General features: G+C 45.1%; 1 protein-coding gene across 4 annotated transcripts in view; it reads left to right on the plus strand.

Moving 5' to 3' along the window:
* Positions 1 to 1,530: 1,530 nt before the first annotated feature.
* NID2 (nidogen 2) overlaps positions 1,531 to 15,834 on the plus strand; it is a 61,951-nt gene continuing 47,647 nt past the window's right edge. For 3 of the 4 annotated variants that reach the window (XM_044230965.1, XM_044230966.1, XM_044230967.1), the window contains exons 1-3: positions 1,532 to 1,998; positions 2,666 to 2,974; positions 12,974 to 13,206. In XM_044230965.1, the coding sequence (XP_044086900.1) occupies positions 1,555 to 1,998; positions 2,666 to 2,974; positions 12,974 to 13,206 (986 nt within the window). In that variant the 5' untranslated portion in view covers positions 1,532 to 1,554. Of the gene's footprint in view, positions 1,999 to 2,665; positions 2,975 to 12,973; positions 13,207 to 15,834 lie in introns of all 4 variants that reach the window. The other variant, XM_044230968.1, reaches the window with a different exon arrangement.

A 15,834-nucleotide genomic window follows, 5' to 3' on the forward strand; every position in this document is an offset into this window, starting at 1 on the left:
CAAAGTGACTTCTTGTCACCATTGCCACATTCTGTAGAGTAAAAGTCTTTGGGCCATCCCACACTCCAGGGAAGGGGATTATACAAGGGAATGAACACCATAAAATGGGGATCTTTGGGAGTCATTTTAAGCCAGTAGCCTACAGCTGGTAGCCTATGTTAGTAGCTGATAGCTTATATTACCACCAAATAAATGTCAGCTTTTTAAAATTAAACTCAGTTGAGAGTTTTGGAAAACCTAGTGAAAGCTGGTGAAGGATTTTATAACAAAGAGTAACTTTAGGTGACCTTGGCTAGGTCAAATCATTTCACATCTTGTCTTCGAGCCTTTCTTTCCTCCTAAGTATGGTGAAAATATCTATCTCCCATAGAAATGAGAACATATATGTGCAAGCAGAAATACACTTTGGTAAAAAACAAGCATACAACTCTTCACAGTGGGAGGAAGCTTACTGCCTTGGGCCAGCTTTCCACTTTGCACTGATACTGGGACTCTCACAGTTTGATATCTTCAAAGTTTTCAGGGCTTGACCTTTGGGCCCAGAAGGATTTGTATAACTGGAATAAACACCCACAAAAAGAAATTTGTCTTTTGAACATCGCTTAAGGCATTTCCAAGAGTTTGCTTTTTTCCATCTTTTTAAATACCTTTGCTTCCAAGGACCCCATGGGGGCTAGAGAGAGAAAACAGACTATCTGGGAAATTTCAAGCTCTTGATAATAAAAGTGGTAATAAAATCTCGTCTGGCTCCTGATGCTTCACAGAGCAGTTGTTTGTGGTGGATGGGGTTCCCCCACATCTAGCAGTTGGTTTCCAGTCCCAGGGAGCGGCTCAAGTTACCAACCCCTTGCCCACTGCAAGGGCAGCTCCCTGCCTGCAAGGTACCCCCACCCTGGCGCCTCACCCATTTCCGCTGCCCAAATGGGATACTTCATTCCCTGCTCCACACGGAGCCCATCACACACAGGAGTGTTTCATAGTCTTTCCACGTCCCGTTTTCCCTGGGAAAGGTACAAAGCAGAGAACTCTCTTGACCCAGACCCAGACTGGTGGGTATTTCGGCGGGTAGCCCAGTCTTTCCAGGCTGTAGCCTTAGGAAGGGGGTCGGAACTTAGGAATTAGACCCCCCCCCCATCATTCCGGCTTCATACAAAAGCGCGCTTCTTGGCAGGGCCTCTCTGGGTGGAGCAAGGGAGCTGCGGCTGCAACAATGCTTCGAGTGCGAGGGGCGCCCAGGACCCCACCACCACACCCTCGCCCTGCCAGCCTGGCGGGGCGCGTCACGCCAGCCAGCAGCTGCACACGCCGCTGCGGGGTTCCCCCTTGGCGCTGAGGCCCTCTCCTGCAGCTCGGCTGCTCTCGGACTTGGCGGGCCATTTGGTCTCGGGGGAGGGGCTCGCGGGCCCCGCGGAGCAGTCCCCGCAGGAGGGCGGGAGCTAGCCCGGCAGCTCACGGATTGCGGAGGCGGAGCAGCACTCCGGGCAGCCCGAGGCTTCTACCTCGCCAGCCCCGCCGCTCCGGCGACCGCTGCCTCAGAAAACTAACAAGAACCAGATGTGGCCGCGGCTGGCGAACTTTCCCCGAGCCCGTGATTGGCCCCCGGCCGAGCGCCGCAGCCAGTCAGCGCGTTGGGAAGGCCCGGAGTCCCCGCCCGGCCGCGCACCCGCGGGGATCCAGGTTGGAGGCTGGCGCGGCACAGCTAGTGGGCTGGCTGGCCGGGCCGGGACGCGCTCTGCCGCGGGGCAGCCCAGGAGCCGAGCCAGCATGCGGGGGGACCGGGCCGCCCGGCGACTGGCGTTGCCATCGCTGCCGCCGCCGCCACTGCTGCTGCTGCTGCTGCTGCTGCCCCGGGCCGGGGCGCTGCACCCAGAGGAGCTCTTCCCCTACGGTCAATCGCGTGGGGACCAGCTTCTGCAGGAAGGCGACGACGAAAGCTCAACCCCAGTGAAGCTGGCGAGTCCCCTGCGCTTCTACGAAGCCCAGTTCGGCTACCTCTACGTAAGTTAAGCCCCCGCTTGGTGAGGGAACCGGCAGAGTTCTCGCAGATTCTTCCCACGGGTCACTGTAGTGTGGATCTCACCGAACCCCTGCCTTCCGAGCGGAAGAAATAGTCCGCACGCCGGACTGTCCCCGAGCGCCCCTGGGGTGGGGACCTGGCTCTGCAGCGCTGCTGCTGTCTGACTTGCTTTTCTTTACCTCCAGAGGAAGAGCAAGAAGTCAGACCCAGATTTGCAGCTACATAAGCGTCCCAGGCAGAAAAGGAGGTGGGGATGCTGGGGCGGCCAGTGGGGTTTCCAGTAAGGACCGCGAGCGGGCTGTGCACAGCTGCAGAGCTGGTGCGTTCCCTCCTCGCACCCGAAAGTCTTCTCCAGCGTTGTGCGGGAACTGAGAAGAGAAGTGAACCAGGAGTTTTAGGGCTCTGGACCCATCGCACCAAGCTGTGGGGTAGAGGTGGCGGGCGGCAGGCGGGCCGAAGTTGCGCTGGTCGCCCTGAATCAGAAATCCCGTTCCCAGCGGGTAGGGAAGGGGCAGCTTCAAGCCTCCGCGGCGGTTCCCCTCTCTCCGTGCGTAGCCAGGGTGGGCGCGCGCACATTTGGATTTGTGGCCGCCCGAGGGCCTACTGGCGCGTATGCGACCATCACCTTTTGTCCATCTCTTCCCACAGGTGGGCACCAACGGTATCATCTCCACTCAGGACTTCCCTAGAGAGACCCAGTACGTGGACGACGATTTCCCCACAGACTTTCCGGCCATTGCCCCCTTCCTGGCGGACATCGACACGAGTCGGGGCCGGGGCCAGGTCCTGTACCGTGAGGACACGTCCCTGGCAGTGCTGGGCCTGGCCGCCCGCTACGTGCGCGCAGGCTTCCCGCGCACAGCGGCGCACTTCACCCCCACCCACGCCTTCTTGGCCACCTGGGAGCAGGTGGGCGCCTACGAGGAGGCCAGCAGCCGGGTGCCGCCCTCAGGAGAGGTAACTGACCAGGGATGCTTGGCCGCCGAGCGCCAGTGGAGGGATGGGTTTGAATTCTGGGCTGGCTTGGAATTTCTTCTGAGTCTGTTCTCGTGCAGAACCTGATGTATCTTTTGGTGGCACCAGGGCTGAAGTGGCTTGGAAGTGAAGGCTGTTTTCTCCAGGCGTCCTCTAAGGATCTGAGAGGGGGCTACTTCTAGTAAGGGTATGAGGGCCCCAGTGCAGATGTGGAAGACCCTCAGAACACAAGGCAGTTCACTGTTGGGTTGTTTATTTTTAAAATCACCTCTAAGTATATAAGAATTATTTCTAATTATATGTTCGTTGAAGGAAAAACATGAGCAAATACTGGCAATTTAAAAAAGAACAACCACTCATTTTCCTACCACTCAAAGATAATCAGTTAAACATTTTCATTTATATCTTCCAGAAGTTTTTTCTTCCTATTAATGTCTGTGTTTATCTGTCACTGTTTATTAACACTAATGGGTTTGCACTGCACATACTGTTTTGTAAACTATTTTTTCACTCAATAGTATATTGTATGTTTCATTGTCACTAAATATGTTTCTAACAACAGCATTTATAGTATCTGCATAATATTACACCCAGTTAATTTACCGTATGTCCAGTGATCATTAAGGTTATTTCCAATTTTTCATCATTATAATTTTGTGAAGTGCTTTTTTTAAAGTTAAATTTTCCATATGTCCTTACTTGATATTCCAGGAAGTGGAACTTGTGGGCCAGAGAGGATCCAGTTCTTGATAGCTTCTGCCAAATTGCCCTATAGACATCAGTTTACATGCTCCCTGGTTTACAGGGCACTGTCCTCCATTTCTTTTACAGTCTACCTGAGAAAGTAAAACAATCAAGCTCCCAGTCTTTAGGCTGGGCAGCAACATTTTTCTTTTTTTAAAAGATTTTATTTATTTATTTGACAGACAGAGATCACAAGTAGGTAGAGAGAGAGGAGGAAGCAGGCTCCCTGCTGAGCAGAGAGCCTGAGGCGGGACTCGCTTCCAGGGTCCTGGGATCATGACCTGAGCGAAGGCAGAGGCTTTAATCCACTGAGCCACCCAGATGCTCCTGGGCAGCAACATTGAAAGTTCTCTAATGGACGTGAGGTGGGACAAGGGTGGGCTTGGCAAATGGTGAACTACCTCATTCCTGGAATAGGTAAGGGCTTTCTCCTGTGAAATAAGATCTGAATCTAAAATGTCATACTGGAAGGGCTGAAACTCTTACAGTTTATCTCTATTTTAACTCATCATAGTATTTCTTAGCTATAAGAAGATGGCACATATCCTCCCTGAAATATTAAGCAGCTTGCCCACTCTCACTGAGTAGTTCAAGATGGTGGCCATTCCTGTTTTGTGTTCTGTAAGAAAAATATCCCTAAAAGGCTATTCTAAGAAGATCTAGAAATACAAGGTATTTCAATTTGTGATTTTCTTTTGGACATTCATTTTTTTGTGAGACATTTAGTTTTGTTTTTTTGTTTTGTTTTGTTTTGTTTACAGATGTGAGTTTCATATCAGTTATTCAATTCAACAGAATACAGTCAATTCAAACAAACATATTGGGCACTTTCTTTGTGCAGGGCATTGGGCTAGGTGGAGGGTTGGAGAAAATGAAAAAGATAAGTCTCATCATCATGTTGCATTCATTCATATTCACTCATTCATTCATTTTGTATATAAGTTTAAAACACTTATTTAAAATTAGAGGGGCACTTGGGTGGCTCAGGGGTTGAGCAACCAACTCTTGATTTCACCTGAGGTCATGATCTCAGGGTCCTGGGGTCAAGCCTATCTTCAAACTCCCTGCGGAGCAGGGAGTCTGCTTCCTCTTTCTCTCTCTCTCTCCCCCTCTGCCCCTCCCCCCACTTGTGCGCTCCCTCTCTAAAATAAATCTTAAAAAATTAAAATTAAATAGAACATACCTAATAATAAAAAACTTAGAAAATAAGAAAATATAAACATAAAATATAAAAAAAGAAAATTATAAACATTATTTGTAACTCCACTAACCAGAGGTTACCACTACTATACTGTTTTCTATACTATACTATTCTGTTTTCTGCCAGTCTTTTTTTTTTTTTTTTTCGGTAAACATATATGTGGCACATGCATATAAGTGTGTGTTATAAGCAATTTATATTTAAATGTAATTAAGATTTATTCATCCAGTAAACTGTTTTTGCACACTTACTATAGTTCAGAACTGGTATAGACACAGTGAAAGGAAATACCCTTCGCTCCCAAGGAACTCATAGTTTAGTGGGGACGTTGATCATGTTAAGTGTAGCAGTATCTTGGACACTGGGGAGGGTATGTGCTATGGGGAGTGCTCTGAATTGTGTAAGACTGATGAATCACAGACCTATACCACTGAAACAAATAATACATTATATGTTAATTTAAAAAATACCAAAACACTGATTTTGGGGACCCAATCTTGGAAAGTTTTAATGAGGAAGTTTTGAATCTGAGTTGAGCATAGTGGACCAGTCTCAGAAGAAATAGCATGTGATGGACCACCCATGTGCTGTAAAGTAAAATGTTTTGGGCCTTACGTGTGGTGCATTATTACTGAACAAGAAGGGTCAGACACAAGGATGAAAAAGCCATGGGGTGGGGACAGAGCATACTCTGATGGGAGTCTGGAATTGTTTCTTTGACAGTGGGTTGGTTTTGAAGGATTTTAAGCAAGGGATTGAATCCCCCCCACACCGCCAGAGTTCTTTTTGCCTTTATTGAGAAGATAAGGGCTCAAAGGAAAGACTACTAAGACAATTATTATATATGTTGTTTATTTAAGCTATCTAGTTAGTTCTTAAAACAATTATTTTATCATACTGCCTTCCTACAACAATCCTATAAGTACAACAAAGATTATTGTTTGCATTTCACAGATAATGGCAAACAGAATACAATGCAATTGTTGAGAATTCTGCTCTTAGTGAAGCAAAGGCATGTTTAGAGTACACATTTTTTTTTAAGATTTTATTTGTTTATTTGACAGAGAGAGAGATCACAAGTAGGCAGAGAGGCAGGCAGAGAGAGAGGAGGAAGCAGGCACCCCACTGAGCAGAGAGTCCGATGTGAGGCCTATCCCAGGACCCTGAGATCATGACCTGAGCCGAAAGCAGAGGCTTAACCCACTGAGCCACCCAGGTGCTCCTAGAGTACACATTTCTTGATTTTTACTTTTTTTAAATTGCCTTTATTTTAAAGTAATCTCTACACCCAATGTGGGGCTTGAACTCACAACCCCAAGATCAAGAGTCACATGCTCTACCATCTGAGTCAGGCAGGTGCCCCAGTTTTTTGTTTTCTATTGCTTTTAACCCAGATTTTTTTAAAAAAAGATTTACTTGAGAGAGAGAGAGAGAGTGAGAGAGAGCATGACAGGGAGGAGGGTCAGAGGGAGAAGCAGACTTCTGCTGAGCAGGGAGCCCAATGCGGGACTTGATCCTAGAACTCCAGGATCATGACTTGTGCCAAAGGCAGTCACTTAACCAACTGAGACACCCAGGCGCCTTTAACCCAGATTTTTCATGCAAGATCCATTTCCTTGGTTCAAGTGATGTAGGTGGGCACAATAATTGTGCTTTTCCCAAAGACTTGAAATAAAGCTTGATTTGCTCTTAGTACCAGAAGAGTACTTGGAATCATATTTCATTCAAAGGAAGAATGAACTTACAATGGAACTGGCTGCCAAGGATGCTGCTGATACCTTATTACTTCCAAATTAGTATTCCAGTGCTTTGAGAATTCAGCTGCATCTGTTTCACTTTTTCAACAGAATAATGATGAAGTTGAGTTGAGTGAGATGAATTGGAGATGAAGAGTTGCACAGAAATGCTGGGATGGTGAAATCACACTAGAGCTTTAAGATTCCATTTTTTTTTCACAGCTTATTTGAAACCAAAAATTATAATACAGACAAGATGACTTTGTCAATTATTGTTTCAATTTCATGTGTAACCTGGGAATACTGCTCGTTCACCCAACCCAACTTTCAGGGTGGTTGTGAAGACCATGACAATATAAAAACATTTTGAAAGAAGATGTGCATTATGAAAGGTTATCTGGAGACTTTGGAAGCAATGACAGCCTCATTCTTATTTCCTAACCTGCAAAATGGGGAAGCAATGCCTACCTTACAGGATTGTTATCAGAATTAACTATGGTGGCATTTTTAAGTAGGATGACATTTTAAAGTAGTCATTCTATTCTTTTAGACCTAGTGGGTGTGGATGCTCAGCCAATCTGTGCTCCTCTATGTTGGCTTAATAGGAGCAGATTCTGGTTTTTAAATTTCTCTGCCTCGTAAGGACCCTGTGATGTAAGGCCTTTGCATAAGGACTCTTTTTAAATACTAGGTTTTTGGAACTGCAACTTCTGTCTCTTTTGGGTGAGAAGTACAGAAAGATTTGTAGATTCCATCTCTCTTACTTTTCTAGTTAAAATCCTTCTTCAGACATTGCCATATGCTGAGTTGGCTTCAGAATTTGTTTCGTTTTGAAAGGAGATAAGGGTTCTGTTTGGAGAGAGGATGTTTTTTCAATTACCCACATTGAAGGTTCTTCTGAATACTTGAAAGAGCCCTGTGATTTGAGTTCTTATTTTAATAGTTCTTCGGAGATAGGTTTTGGCAAATAGTAATCTGCCTTGCCTGAGGGCTGTGTGAGTTCTATGTGGCTTTCTTGAACTTTGACACACTAACCCTACGTTGCAAAGTTACTGGAAACTTGAACATATCAGAGGAATGGCATCTTTAAACCATTTAAAACTATTTCACTTGTTGGCGTTTCTCTCCATGGATATTCATGGTGGGTATGACTGGGTGTTTTATTTGATGTTGCACAAATGGCAAAATATAACCACAGATTAACAAGAGTGAAGAAATATGGGGCGCTCGGTGGCTGAGTTGGTTGTATCCAACTCTTGATTTCAGCTCAGGTCCTGGTCTCAGGGTCATGAGATCTGCCCTGTTGGGCACCTTGGGTGTGGAGCCTGCTTAAGTGCTTAAGATTCCCCCCCTCCCCCAGCTTGTCCAGTCAAGGGAGGGGGGTGGTGCACTCGCTCTCTTTAAAAAAAAAAAAAAAAAAAAGGAACAAATACTGTTTATCAGTTCAGTTAATCTGAGAGTCCTCAACTGTCATAGGTACCTTATAGGGCAAAGAAGTCATGGTACTGATCTTCAAAGAACTTGTTGACAGAGACATAAAAAGGACTAGTGTTTACTTCAGCTGTGGTTTTGGGGGGAGGGGGAGAATTGTTTTGTTGTTGTTTGACGGACAGAAGTTGTGGGGAACTGGGCCACACAAATCTGTGTGATATGGGGGATGTTTTGTTGACCTGGAATTTAAGTTGAGCCGAAAGAGCTGAAAGAATGGGTCCTGAGAATGAGGAGGTAGGGGAAACTGTTCTGGGCAAGGCCTTGTCCTGGGAGCGCGCTGAAAGAGCTAAGGCAGGAGACAGGGATGAGGGGAGTCGTGGAACCAGTCACACGACATGGATGGAAGGTTGTCCATCAGAGGCCTCAATGTAGGGACTGAATGTGTTGGCTTGTTTCAAAGGATGATTGTTGTTGATGGAGGGGGGTGAACCCACAGAGAGAATGAGAGGTGAAAGAAGGACTTTGTTGTGGCTTTTGGATTTCTGGAGCTCAAGTCCAGAAGAGGGGAGGTCTGGAGTCTATCTGAAAACATTTAACCTGAGGCTAAAATAGAGCTCTGAAGATGTACTGCATAGAGACCTATTTGGAAATTGGTTAATGAAATGCTTAAGTTTTGCTAAAGCCCAAGTATCAGGAAGGATGTCACATTAAAGACTAGAGCATAGATCTTTGGATTTTGGGCAGGATCTGTAGGGTTTAGGGCATACAGATGATGAGAGGAACACATGCCTGTAACAGTGACCTACAGGTGCTGGGAGATGGATAAATATATTAAGGAGTGGAGGTTAGTGCTCACCCCAAACCCTGGAGAGCAGAAGTCAGTGATGCCCCCACTGTGGAGAGCACATGACCCCAAGGAAGACAGGAAAGAGAAGACTCCTATAGGAGTCACCCTCCTTCTTCATTTTCATTGTAACTTTTGTAAGCCGCTATAGGCCAACCTGTTTGGGACAAGGCTGGTACTGTTCTGTTGCTTCGCCAGATGGCTGCAATTAATTAAATGAATTGCAAATTTAGAAGCTTCTAGAGGGGTATGTTTTGTATCCATCAGCCTGGCTCTGCCATGTGTCAAGTCAACATTGCTTGGTGATGTCCCATACCTGAAAGGGAGAGTCAGAGTCAGCCTGGTTTCTGCTAACAACTCTGGCTTTTCTCTCTTTGGGATAACAGGATGGCAGAAACCCTGAAGCCAGGCAGCCACTGGCCCTGATCCTCTGTCCTGTTCTTCTTTCCATGGAGGCCCCTCTCTCCTCTCTGGGATCCTGAGGAAGTTGGGAACCGGTGACCCTTTTGTGGGGTTTGGCAGCCCATCTGAGGGTTTATCTTCAGAGACAGAGCATGTACGGTTCTTGCAAAGGCACTCGCCGTCTCCAGGAATGTGAAGACCTTTCCGGTTTGGAAGCTAGTCGAGGAGTGCTCTGGGAGGAGGAGTACTTCAGGACTTTGTGAAGTGTGCTCTTTAGCGGTTAGATGTAGAATTTTGTAGAGCCAAGAGAGAGAAATTTAACAGTGATCATTTGGTGTGTGGGTGGTTTTTAAACAGCCAAACTCTTTTGGCCTGTACTTTCGGATCATAAATTCTATCTAAAATCTTCTTTTTTGCCTATTTCAGTGGAGACAAGTAAATTAAATAAAGGCTTGCCACCTGTGTAAGTGCTTGGCTCAGGGATGGCATATAAAAGGCACTGAATAAATTTTCATCAAAATGGATTTACTGACTGATTGACAGAATGAATAAAGCGCTAAAGTCCCAGACTCCACAGTAAAAGCCAGACTCTCCCTCTCACAGTTCTGTTTATTTTCTCCCTCCCCTCCCCCCCCATCCTCTTCAGTTCCCTCACAATCTGTGGGACTGCCCCCCCTCCTTATCTTAACAGAATTTCTTTAAACTTAGAACCAGAATTCCTCCTATCTTACATTTGTTTTAAGTAATCAATGCCAGGAGCTTTGAAAGTTTAGCTTGTTACAACAGGTCCTTTCTCTTTCTTCAAGTACTATCCTTTCCCTAGCTGAACTTTGTTGATTCTGACCAAAGGAGTACTCCGCGGTTAGGGAATCAACAGTAATCTATGAGGTGGTCTATATTAGGTATGGACATGATGCAGAATAGGCTTTGTTTACATTTGGCAGAAGTTACGGTTTCCCAGCTTTGAGAAATTCTAGAAAGCATCCTTTGCCTTTTGTTTCTGGAACAGTCAAGCTTTGCTGATGAAACAATCAACAACTGCAAAAATAACAAACATACCAGCTCCCCACCTCTGCCATCTTTAAGTGTGTGAGCTTTAAGAAAGTAAGTAGGTGTAACTGGCTGGATTAGCCAGTAGAGCTAAGAGTAGATTTTTGATCTCAGGTTTGTAAGTTTGAATCCCATGTTGGGTGTAGTAGAGTAGAGATTACTCTACATGCTGGGTGTAGAGAGTCTTTAAAAAAAAAAGAAATAAAGAAAGCAAAATAAGGCAAGTGTGTCTATGTTAGAGAACAAAAAGAAAGGTTGTATGCTTCTTTTTTTCTTGAAAAGCGTTTAAACACCTGAATTGGTTTGTCCTATCAGCAAAGTGTCAAAACTATACTTTGTAATTGAACACTGAAAGGAATAGAAAATATTGGAAGATTCTGAGCAGCATATCGGGAAGGGCCCAGGACAGAACAAAATGCAGGATGCCCTCCTGTTGTTTGCTATTTTATTTAGGAAGATGTGATGTTCTCCTCTGAGCCTACTATTATCTGCCTAGCAAAATGGAGAAATAATAACCCTTACCATAAATAACGTTTCTTTTTTTTTTTTTTAGAGATTTTATGTATTTATTTGACAGAGAGAAATCACAAGTAGATGGAGAGGCAGGCAGAGAGAGAGAGGGAGGCAGGCTCCCTGCTGAGCAGAGCGCCCGATGCGGGACTCTATCCCAGGACCCTGAGATCATGACCTGAGCGGAAGGCAGCGGCTTAACCCACTGAGCCACCCAGGCGCCCCACCAGTAAATAACGTTTCTAAGAGTCACATTATTTAGGAAGTAGTGGCATTTATAAATACCTTCCAGTTCCCTACTAAATTGTAATAAGGGGGGACTTAAAAATTTTTTAAAATTAAAAAAAGAGGGGGACTTAGCAAGAGAGAGAATAGTTCTCAGAGTCCTAAATATAATACTTTTTAAGACAAGAAGTTACCACTAACAGATCATGTGAAGGTGTGGGTGAAGATAGTATTAGGTAGGTAAAGGCAAAAGTGTCTGGCTAAAATACAAGAGTAAATTGAACTTCAAGGACTGATTTTACAAGGGCCTGGGTGCTGAGTTTGCAGCTATTTCAGACTCCTGGTCTCTCATTCTGGCCTGCTTTGGCTCCTACTATGTTTATGAATGTTCACAGGCCGCCTCTGTGACGCCTCCCTAGCCCAAGCCTGATGTCTCACACACCTTCCTCTGGCCTCTACTATCTTCTCCAGTAACTCTCCTGAATTCCAGCCATGGCTGTTCCTGTCTAAGTGTGAGACTGCCCCGGGCAGAGTCTCCCTTCCTTTGCTCCCTTTTCCTTCAGCACCAAGCATAATGTCTAGCTTAGTAGGCACTTGGCTGAATTAAGTGCAAGTGAATTATTAAGGTGCAAGTGAATTATTAATTAGAGGAATTTCCAAACAGCTAACCAGGCAAAATCAGGTGAATGGTAACCAGAATGATAACCAGAAACACCAGGTGTTATAGATGGTCAGAGAACAGAAATAAATCTACAGGGAATCAGAGAAAACCTCAGAAGGGACATTAGAAGGTTAGGAGGGTTGCCCGGCACAGGGAAACACGAGCAAAAATACAGAAGCATTAAAGTACACGGCACAGAGCAGGAATGTGACATAATCTGATGAGGATGCAGGGGATCTAGCCCTGGGGAAAGCGTCTGGGGCAGTTATAAACCACCTCGAATGGGATGCTAAGGAGTAGCTAGGGTGGCCTAGTGGTGCTGGGCAAGGACTCTGGAGCCGGCTAGCCTGCCACTGCGTACCAGCAACCTGACCGTAGGCAGATCTAGGATCCCCCATGTCTTGTTTCCTGGTCTGTGAAAGGAGGGTCAGCAACTCAGGTGCTGGTGTGAAAAGGCAGATGCAAGAGAGCGAGAGTGAGGTTGTGCAAACAGTGAGGAGGCCTTTTCATCAGCCAATGGCTAACACCATGCCTGTCCATAATAGGGGTTCAGTAAAAAGGTGAATGAATGAATGAATGAATGAGCCACATGAGGCCCAGTGTAGTAAACTAGGGCAGCGGTGGTGGGCATATACGGGTTAATTTTGGTACTGACTCTTAGCTCTTAAAGAGATTTGGATGAGAGAAATTTGAAACCTTTAAAACATTATTTCTGTAACCTGTGGTTCTTACCTATGCATCTTTTAAGTATTAACCTAAATGATAAAAGAGGATTATGATAATAATATAGCTTACACAATTGTAGCTTGGAGAAGAAACCAAAAAGAATATAATGTATAAAAGCAATTTGGGGGCACCTGGGTGGCTCAGTGGGTTAAAGCCTCTGCTTTCGGCTCAGGTCATGATCCCAGGGTCCTGGGATCGAGTCCCACATCGGGCTCTCTGCTCAGTGGGGAGCCTGCTTCTCTTCCTTTCTCTCTGCCTATCTCTCTGCCTACTTGTGATCTCTGTCTGTCAAATAAATAAAATCTTAAAAAAAAAAAAAAAGAAGCAGTTTGGAGGAATCCTAAGAAGGGGGAAGACCCTTGTACTTTATGATGCTTTGCCTGCATTCTGTATTGTTTTTCTTTTCTTGTTAGTTTTATTAAGAATATTTCCTATTTTTTGTTTTTCATAGCTGAACACTTTCCAGGCAGTTTTGGCATCTGATGAGTCTGATACCTACGCCCTCTTTCTGTACCCTGCCAATGGCCTTCAGTTCTTTGGAACTCGCCCCAAAGAGTCTTACAACGTCCAGCTTGATCTTCCCGCCCGGGTGGGCTTTTGCCGAGGAGAGGTCGATGACCTGAAGAGAGAGGGACCCTATTTCAGCCTGACCAGCACTGAACAGTCTGTGAAAAATCTCTACCAGTAAGTAAGCCTTTCCCTGTCATGACCCTTCAGAGCTACCCAAACCTGAGTGGCCATAAGACCATTGAATAATATCTTGGTGGCTTAGGCATCAGGTCAAAACCAGATACTAGATTAGACCCTGGGAGGAGCAAATTCACCAAAATATAAAAGACCCTTTATTCTTCCTGCCCTATTGGGTATAGATGCTGGAAACCGAACAGTGTGTATGTGTTTGCACAGCCACTGAGGCTTGCTATGAAAAACATTGCTCTTGGAGCCACATAAAAATGTCCAGTAACATAACTGCCCAGAGTGAGGTTTTTCCAGGTTAATCATCTCACAAGGAAGAGATGCTGTGATTTATAATCTTTTGGACAGATACATGTTAAAAGCTAAATCAAGAATAGTGTAATTTGGGGAAAAGGGAAAACCAGACACATGGGTAGCAGTCAGAGGTCTCGGGGTTTCTGTATTGATTTCATTAACCCAAACCATGCTGGTTGGTTTCCCATGAGGTAGCCAGCACATTTCTGAGACCCATCAGAGGCTTACTCTGTTAGCGTAATAATAAGCCCCTTTTGCTGTTTGTCAGTCCACAGAGCCACCATATCTGGGTTAGCACCAGTTGATATTAATTTCAGGGCTTGTGAAAAAAATATCTTTGCTTTTATTCCTTTCCCAAATCCTGATCTAGAAGCCAGGCAGAATACATCAGTTACTTAGCCTTGCTTAATGGCTTCTCCCTTCCATTACATTATTCCTGGGCACTGGAAGACCTGACACTTTTGCATGCCATCTGCTTTGCTTAGCTGTCAGGGAGCAGGCCCCACTACCAAATATGGTTACGCAGAGCTGACATTTATTGAGAGCTTACTATTTGCCAAACACTGTAAAACACTTTCCAGAAGTTACCTTAATTAAAACTCATAAGAATCCTAGGAGGTAAGTTCTGTTGCTTTCTCAGTTTGACAAATGAGCTTAGGGACGTTAAGTTGCCTGTCACCTCGAAGTTACTCAGTGGCAAAAATTTAAGCACAAGCCTGGAGTCCCGAACTACTTCTTCTGTGCAGGAAGCCTGGTCTTGTTTCCCAGGCTTAGGACCCACCTTGGGCATCTTTAAGTCTCCGTCCAGGTTGCCTTTTAGTCCAGACGTGAGAAAACAGCTCCTTGCTTTCTCTCCTCCGGTTCCACCTTCCTGTCCCACTCTGGAGCCCCCAGATTCTCTACACCTCAGACGCTATTGATCACTGGGGGCCCAGCACTTGAAATACAAAGATGTCTGAAGCACAGGCGGCGCACACTAGCAGCCCGCATTCTGGGAGGGTCAACAGATGAAAGGATCGACGGTTTCTGAGCACTGGAATGAGTGCCAACTGTACTTAAGGTACAGGGGGCCAAGCAGCCTGTAGGAAAAGGCAGGGGCGCTCCCCAACCACAGTGATAAAGACCCCACGGCACTAACACATACACGCGTGCGCATGCGCTCCCGTGCACGCACGCACCGGCCTGCGCGCGCATCCTCACAGCGCTCCCATTGACCCTCCTCCGTGCCTGCCCTCGTTTGTATCTTTCATGCTTCCTAGAAACCTCAGAGTGGCTTGATGAGGACAGAAGACGTGGGACTGACAGAGGTATATTTCCTTCATATAACTTAACATAAAAAAGAAATCACAAACAAGGCCTAATAATGTGAAATAAAAGCACACATTACCCGCTCTCACTACTTCGCGTGATAGCCAGTATTGATAGCCTTTCTAGGACTTTAGCATTCTGCAAAAACTTTTTAAAACCAAAATGGTTCTTTTGCTATCCATGCGGCATTTTCCCATTTATCACGGTCTTACAGGTATCATTCAGGAAGATGTTTATCGTTTTAAGGATAAAAGTTTTAGATTCTCATTTTCATGAAAGATAATTTCTTGAAAGTAGAATTGCTCAGAAAAGCTATACACAGTCGAACATCTTGGTGGACATGAACACACTGCCCTCCAGAGATGTCCAGTTTATGTCCTCACCAGTAAGAGAGAACCGTGATCGGCAGCTTTTCTTTTCAATATTTGTGACTCTGGTCGGTGTCAAATGTTTATACTCTCACTCATTTCTTTACTAGTGAAACCAAACACCTTTTCATATGTGTAATAGCCATTTTTCTCTCTTTGTGACTTCTCTGCCTGTCCTTTGCTATCCAAAGAGCTCCTATAAATAAGAAGAGCTCCAAAGACCTCCTATAAATAAGAATAAATATAGTGAGGAAATTAATCCTCTTACACAGTGTGAATATTTTTGTCCAGATATTCCTCTTTAAAATAACTTACCGGGGTACCTGGGTGGCTCATTGGGTTAAGTGTCTGCTTTTAGCTCAGGTCATGATCCCAGAATACTGGGATCCAGCCTCACATTGGGCTCCCTGCTTGGCGGGAAGCCTTACTTCTCCCCTTCTCTCTGCCTCTTGCTTGTGTTCCCTCTCTTGTTGTGTCTCTCTCTCTGTCAAATAAATAAATAAAATTTAAAAAAAACAAAATTACTTACATACATCTAGAAGATGTAAATTTAGGGTTGGCAAAGTTATTGCTCTTTTATGATTTCAGATCTTTGTTATTCTTGGAAAGGCCTTTTTCTCTACCTCCAATAATCTCTAATAGAAGA

The sequence above is a fragment of the Neovison vison genome, chromosome 13 (genome assembly GCF_020171115.1).
Source record: "Neovison vison isolate M4711 chromosome 13, ASM_NN_V1, whole genome shotgun sequence".
NCBI lineage: Eukaryota > Metazoa > Chordata > Mammalia > Carnivora > Mustelidae > Neogale > Neogale vison.